Source organism: Oncorhynchus masou, chromosome 19 (genome assembly GCF_036934945.1).
Source record: "Oncorhynchus masou masou isolate Uvic2021 chromosome 19, UVic_Omas_1.1, whole genome shotgun sequence".
NCBI lineage: Eukaryota > Metazoa > Chordata > Actinopteri > Salmoniformes > Salmonidae > Oncorhynchus > Oncorhynchus masou.
Genome location: NC_088230.1, coordinates 12272764 through 12280263, shown reverse-complemented (window position 1 = coordinate 12280263; position 7500 = coordinate 12272764). Strand labels below are relative to the sequence as shown.

General features: G+C 45.3%; 1 protein-coding gene across 5 annotated transcripts in view; it reads right to left on the bottom strand.

Moving 5' to 3' along the window:
• LOC135505813 (gephyrin-like) overlaps positions 1-7500 on the bottom strand; it is a 127138-nt gene that overhangs the window by 28613 nt on the left and 91025 nt on the right. For 4 of the 5 annotated variants that reach the window (XM_064924967.1, XM_064924968.1, XM_064924969.1 and 1 more), the window contains exon 9: positions 365-439. In XM_064924967.1, coding sequence (XP_064781039.1) covers positions 365-439 — 75 coding nt within the window. Of the gene's footprint in view, positions 1-364; positions 440-2339; positions 2382-7500 lie in introns of all 5 variants that reach the window. The other variant, XM_064924971.1, reaches the window with a different exon arrangement.

Below are 7500 nucleotides of genomic sequence, written 5' to 3'. Positions count from 1 at the left end.
TGCGTTTTGCTCAACCTATGGCAATACATCCGACGTGTCCTTCCTGCCTCTCCTGCCTCTCCTCCCTCTCTTCCCTACAGTCTCTCGCTATCTTTCCTGTAGATGAGCTCCAGTACTGCATCACCACACAGGGGAGCCGCCAAGAGCAGGCTGCCTGAGATGGCGAGCCCTCTGTGGGCTGTGGATCCAGGCACCTCCCCTGTCTGTCTACGTACCTCTGGATGTCTGTCAGGGGTCTCTAACAGGTGTCTTTGGTTTCTCTGAGGCCCTAGTGCTGTGTGGTGACTGTGCCTGTGTCTATGGTGAGGAGCGAGGCCTGCATGCCGGTATAGAGGAAGGGTAGGAAGAATGTAAGGGGGTTTACCTGGTCCAAGGTAGAGTACCTTGACTTGAGCGTGATGACCTCATCCAGGTGAGCCCTGAACTCTCTCCGTGAGGCCTGGAGGAAGCCACAGGACAGGTCACTCGCCTTCACACACGCCATCATGCATCACACACACATCCCATATTGGTACACACACACACATGTACACACACACACTCAAATGTCCTGGTACAGTACAATAGTACACATAGTTGTGGCCTGGCACACACACACACACACACACACACACACACACACACACACACACACACACACACACACACACACACACACACACACACACACACACACACACACACACACACACACACACACACACACACACACACACACACACACACACACACACACACACACACACACACACACACACCTCAGGACTACTGAGGTGACACATACAGAAATCAGTTCAAACAACAATAAAAAAAGACCACTGACTCCAAAGCAACCAATATTCTGACAATAAAGAACCAAACATTGATGAAATAGTGACCAAATAATGTGATGGCAACTTTTTGCTCCAACCTAGAGCACGTTTATCATGGGTCTGAGAGTGAGTTAGTGTTAGTGAGCGGAGGAGAGTGATATTAGATTTGTTTGTTTTGGTGTACTGGTGGAAATGTGCCTCTTTTCTCTTCAGTGCTTGACATACGATTCCTGTATCTTCGCTCTAAAATGATCCAAGGTCAGTTATAACTCACATTATTGGTTGCTGCAAGGATGGAGAAAGCTGACCCTAAATCAGATGAAACCTTACTGAAGGCCTGTGCTTAGCTGTCAAAACATTGGTTTATGAAACTTATTGCATCCGAGCCATTGGAGCTGGAGTGTCAAACGTGGGCCACAGATCCGGCCCACGAGGTGGTCCAATTTTTGACATTTGACATATTTTGCAAAAATAAATTTAGGGGGGAACGAACGAACTCAATATACTTTAACATGACTAAAACCAAATGTGTAGAATGAAAATGTTGACTGTGTCCAGCTCACTAATCACTGAAATGAAAGCTAGACAGTCAGGGACCATGGAACATTCCAGAAACATTGTATACAGGACTATTTTATGCTCATTTTAACTGCATGGAAATATAAGACCTTTTCAGTGTGGCCCTCCGGACCTCAATGAACACTGAATTACGGGCAAAATTAGTTTGACAACCCTGCATTAATGTCCAACTTATCTATTTATTTTTATAAATAGATGTTACTTACAGGAGAACTATTGTGTCCTCCCACTGCCCATCTATTGTAGATGGATACCATATCCCTTCCCAATCATCAATCTCACTAACAATAAATGAAGCACAGGAGAGGTGCCTGTTAGAGATGTTGTCACAACGCTGAGTAAGAGCAAGCCTACCTCAAAACCAGCTGAAGGGTAGAGCAATGCACTGTTGGTACAAGCACCGCTGCCGCCGCACAGCGAGGCGGCTACCGTGACGTTCCAACTCTAACACTGTATTTGGAACGTCACTGAGTCACATGGCAGGAGGTGTGAGTGGGTGGTGAGGTGATGACGTGAGTGGAGCTGTGTGTGGGGAGGGAGGGATTCCATTAGATACAATTTAGGGTATCTCAGACGATATGATGCGTTCGATTACACTATGGTCCAGATGTTAACATGAAACTGGTCAAAAGGCCTGTACATACTCTGATACAGGAAGAGATTTAAAAATGCAAAGGATTCTGGGATTTGCAGTACTCCGAGAGACGTCTGTGTCCTTCCACCTAGCAGGGGCAGCATGCAGGGCAGACATACAGATAAAGGGAAGAAGGAGGATGAACATTATGCAAAACAGAGGAAGAAGGAAGAAGGAAGGAGGGATGGAGTGACTGCGCAAACATGCCAGGTCAACGAGGAGGGGGGACCATGGTAACCGATGCCATGACGATGCCATGACGACGTCATGACGACGGTGGCCATGGCGATTCCTTAGTAGGCTTGCAAGAATACCTCAGCAATGCTTAGGGTGGATGAACAGGAGGGGAGCCGCGCCTGGTGCCACAAGAGAGAAGGAGGAGGAGGAGGAGGAGAAGGGGAGAAAAGAACAGGGTTAACACAGCCAGAAGCCAGACAGACAGACAGACACTGAGACAGACAGCGCCACTGTCTCATGCCGTGTTCATGCGGTATCAGAATGATCCTATACTCAAGACCAACACTGCCATAAAGCAGCTCAAACGCATCAAGACAGTATCCAAAACTGCCTTCCAAGTGTTAAATTCAAGTGGGAAACTGGGGTAGCGTTGTTGTTCCTAGTTTCCACATGAATGCAGCATCAGTGTGTCTGTCTCAGGTAAGTCAGCACAGCCGAGGGTCAGGCATTATGACACATATAGTACAGTACAGGACAACAAGGTAAAGCTGAGACTCCTGACTGAGGACCAGAGGAGAGCACAGTTACATTGATCAATTCGATTTATTGGAATTGTTGCATTGACCTATTTTGTTGATTTATTGATTGTGTGTGTGTGTGTGTGTGTGTGTGTGTGTGTGCGTGTGTGAGATACTCCGTGCCTGTGAGAATGAATGTGTAGTGTTTGCATGTCTGAGTGCATGACCCACAGCAAATCACCAAAACCTTTACTTACCGTAGGAAAGATTTTGTACATAGAAACAGTTAATTTGTGTGACAGTTTACCCTCCGTTAATCAGCAACTTACTCTACAAAACTGTTTGGGTGTTCATTTATTTTTTAACCTTTATTGAGCTATAGGCAAGTCAGATAAGAACAAATTCTTATTTACAACGACGGCCTACTCCAGCCAAACCCGGGCGACACACTATGGGACTCCCAATCACAGCCGGATGTGATACAGCCTGGATTCAAACCAGGTACTATAGTGACGCCTCTTGCACTGAGATGCAGTGCCTTAGACTGCTGCGCCACTCTGAGGCTCATGATTTTTACATAAAAAACATACTACAAACTATCACATTACCATACCCTTAACTGTCTATCCCCTGTTTGATCTGTAGACTTAACTGTAGACCTCATACCAGTCTATCCCTAGCTGCTCTGTAGCCTGATGAATGGGAGGGGATCAATGTGATGTGGGGATCCATTCAAAGGCATATTTAAGGAAAATCCTATTTTACTATGATGATAACCTCATTAAATACATAAGTACAAGTATTTCAATATATTGTAGCCCACACAAACACTCATTTGACCAATGACAGACTAGACAAACACTGCCCTCAAAAGCTGACCAATGACAGACCAGTAAACCACTGCCCTCTCCGACAGTGATCAATGACTGACCAGAAAACCCACTGCCCTCCAAAATGACCAATGGCAGACCAGCAAACAACTGCCCTCTCCAACACTGACCAATGACAGACCAGAGAACCATTGCCCTCCTAAATGACTAATGGCAGACCAGCAAACAACTGCTCCCCTCTAAATATCTGACCAATATGCCTCGGCCAACCTTGATATTCTAACACCAAGCATCTTCAGAAGCCTTTAAAATCATCTATTACTTAGGCTGCGCATTAAATGGCACTCTATTCCCTATATAGTGCACAAGTTTTGACCAGGGCCCATAAGGCTCTGATCGAACATAGTGCACTACATAGGAAACAGGGTGCCATTTCCGATTCAGCCTATAAGTCTAACAGTCTGAGACATCCACTCTAAACTGCCACTCTGGGAATTGTAAGGGAAAGTCCGCATGAGGCTGTGGCAGGAATGCACAATGGAGTAGCGGCCAGAGCGGAGGGATGTTTGCACATCAAATCCTCTCGGCTTTTCAATTCAAAAGGCTGCAGCTGCAGTATGCGCCATGTAGAAATGATAATAGGTCCTATTGTAGTGGTAAACCATGAGATAGTGAGAGTGGTGCAGTGGAGGGAAGGGGGTAACGCAGTAGAGTGTGTGTGTTTGTGTGTGTGTGTTCATGGTTCTCTGGGTCTGCCCAACAGTCTCAATGGTTTGCATGGGCCCACGTGGTGAATGATCAGCGCTACAGTACTTTGAATGCAGTGGGTCAACGAAGAGCCTACATTCAGTCTCATCCACTCCACTCGGTTTCTGTCTCTGACACTGTTGAATGGTCTCTGTTTTCTGATCGTTTTCTAGGCCTCGGCTTGGGTACAACCCCCGCTGGCAAACTCAGAGCAAGACGGCAGGAGTAAGTGAGGACAAAAATACTGGAAACAATTCACAAGAATACAGATTTACATACAAGCATGCAAGCACTCACACATTTGGAAATATGTGCACACACACACACACACACACGTACACACACACACTCCACGCATAATAATCTGGACTCTGTGTGTAACATGTTCCCTAATTGTGATCAAAAGCCATTGGACCCAAATGGACTACTCAGAGCCAAACGTATACAGGTACGGCTGTGTCTCCAGCAGGGACAAAAGTGGAGCTTTCACTTTGATCAAATCCTCTACTCTCATCTCATCACGGCCTCACGAAACCAAGGATGGCCTATACAGTACACGTTCCATCTAGGCTTGGGCTGTATTCTGTGTATACCAGGGTATTTGGATGTAGCCACTGGATGGCTTTAGCGTCAATACCGCTGAAACGATTTCTTTGAAGTTCTTCCAATACATTTAAATATATACTTTTGATGTAAATGCCTGCAGTCAACTTGTGCAATACATGAGGAGATAAAGCAGATTGTGTTCTTCATTTCACCTTGTCACGTTATTCAATATTATGAAGCTTACTGTATTTTCTTCAGAACTTATTTCATGTGTTTGTTTGTAAATGGCACAACGGGGGAAAGAGGGAGGTGTGTATTAACAGAGGTCATAGTTTATTTTGAAACCCAACAGTGTGTTGTTGTTGATCAGGGAGATGCAGCTAAAGTTTAAGTTCTCCGAAAATCCACCAGTGCAACACATTGGTCCGGAAAGAGCTTCGTTTTCATCAGATGACAACAGAAGTGCAACGCTATTTGGCTGACATCCACACAAGTAAATGAGCTTTTCAATGAAAAAGAAAGGTATTTTTTGGCAAAAATGATGCATGGGACATCATGTTTAATTTTAATTTGATTTATTTCAACTTTATTTCACCAGGTAAGCTAGTTGAGAACAAGTTCTTATTTGCAACTGCGACCAGGCCAAGATAAAGCAAAGCAGTGTGACACAAACAACGTCACAGAGTTACACATGGAATAAACAAACATACAGTCATAACATACAATAGAAAAAGTCTATACACAATGTATGCAAATGAGGTAGGAGAAGGGAGGTAAGGCAATACATAGGCCATAGTGGTGAAATAATTACAATATTGCAATTAAACACTGGAGTGATGGATGTGCCAAAAGATGAATGTGCAAGTAGAGATACTGGGGTGCAAAGCAGCAAAATAAATACAATAAAAACAGTATGGGGGTAATTGGATGGGCTATTTACAGATGAGCTATGTACAGGTGCAGCGATCTGTGAGCTGCTCTGACAGCTGGTGCTTAAAGCTAGTGAGGGAGATATGAGTCTCCAGCTTCAGTGATTTTTGCAGTTCATTCCAATCATTGGCAGCAGAGAACTGGAAGGAAAGGCGGCCGATGGAGGAATTGGCTTTGGAGGTGACCAGTGAAATATACCTGCTGGAGCGCGTGCTACGGGTGGGTGCTACCATGGTGACCAGTGAGCTGAGATAAGGCGGGGCTTTACCTAGCAAAGACTTATAGATGACCTGGAGCCAGTTGGTTTGGCGACGAATACGAAGCGAGGGCCAGCCAATGAAATCATACAGGTCGCAGTGGTGGGTAGTATATGGGGCTGATGGGTATATTGGTGACAAAACGGATGGCACTGTGATAGACTGCATCCAATTTGCTGAGTAGAGTGTTATTTTGTAAATGACATCCCTGAAGTCAAGGATCGGTAGGATATTCAGTTTTACGAGGGTATGTTTGGCAGCATGAGTGAAGATGCTTTGTTGCAAAATAGGAAGCCAATTCTAGATTTAATTTTGGATTGGAGATGCTTAATGTGAGTCTGGAAAGAGAGTTTACAACCTAACCAGACACCTAGGTATTTGTAGTTGTCCACATATTGTAAGTCAGAACCGTCCATAGTAGTGATGCTGGACGGGCGGGCAGGTGTGGGCAGCGATTGGTTGAAGAGCATGCATTAGGTTTGCTTGCATTTATGAGCAGTTGGAGGCCCCGGAAGGAGAGTTGTATGGCATTGAAGCTTGTCTGGAGGTTAGTTAACACAGTGTCCAAAGAAGGGCCAGAAGTATACCAAATGGTGTCTTCTGCGTAGAGGTGGATCAGAGTATCACCAGCAGCAAGAGCGACATCATTGATGTATACAGAGAAAAGAGTTGACCCGAGGATTGAACCCTGTGGCACCCCCATAGAGACTGCCAGAGGTCTGGACAACAGGCCCTCCGATTTGACACACTGAACTCTATCAGAGAAGTAGTTGGTGAACCAGGCGAGGCAGTCATTTGAGAAACCAAGGCTGTTGAGTCTACCGATAAGAATGTGGTGATTGACAGTCGAAAGCCGTGGCCAGGTCAATGAATACAGCTGCACAGTTTTGTCTCTTATCGATGGCGGTTATAATATAATTTAGGACCTTGAGCGTGGCTGAGGTGCACCCATGACCAGCAGTTTGTTAACTTGGCTTTTGAAGACCTTAGGAAGGCAGGGTAGGACAGATATAGCTCTGTAGCAGTTTGGGTCTAGAGTGTCTCCCCCTTTGAAGAGGGGGATGACCGCAGCAGCTTTCCAATCTTTGGGGATCTCAGGCGATACGAAAGAGAGTTTGAACAGGGTACTAATAGGGAATACAATAATTTTGGCTGATCATTTTAGAAAGAGAGGGTCCCGATTATCTAGCCTGGTTGATTTGTAGGGGTCCAGATGTTGCAGTTCTTTCAGAACATCAGCTATCTGGATTTGGGTGAAGGAGAAATGGGGAGGCTTGGGCAAGTTGCTGTGGGGGCCAGCCGTAGAAAAATGCTTATTGAAATTCTCAATTATCGCGGATTTATCGGTGGTGACAGTATTTCCTAGCCTCAGTGCAGTGGGCAGATGGGGAAGAGGTGTTATTATTCTCCAAGGACAATACAGTGTCCAAGAACCATTTGGAGTTTGTTCTACAGGATGCACATTTCTGT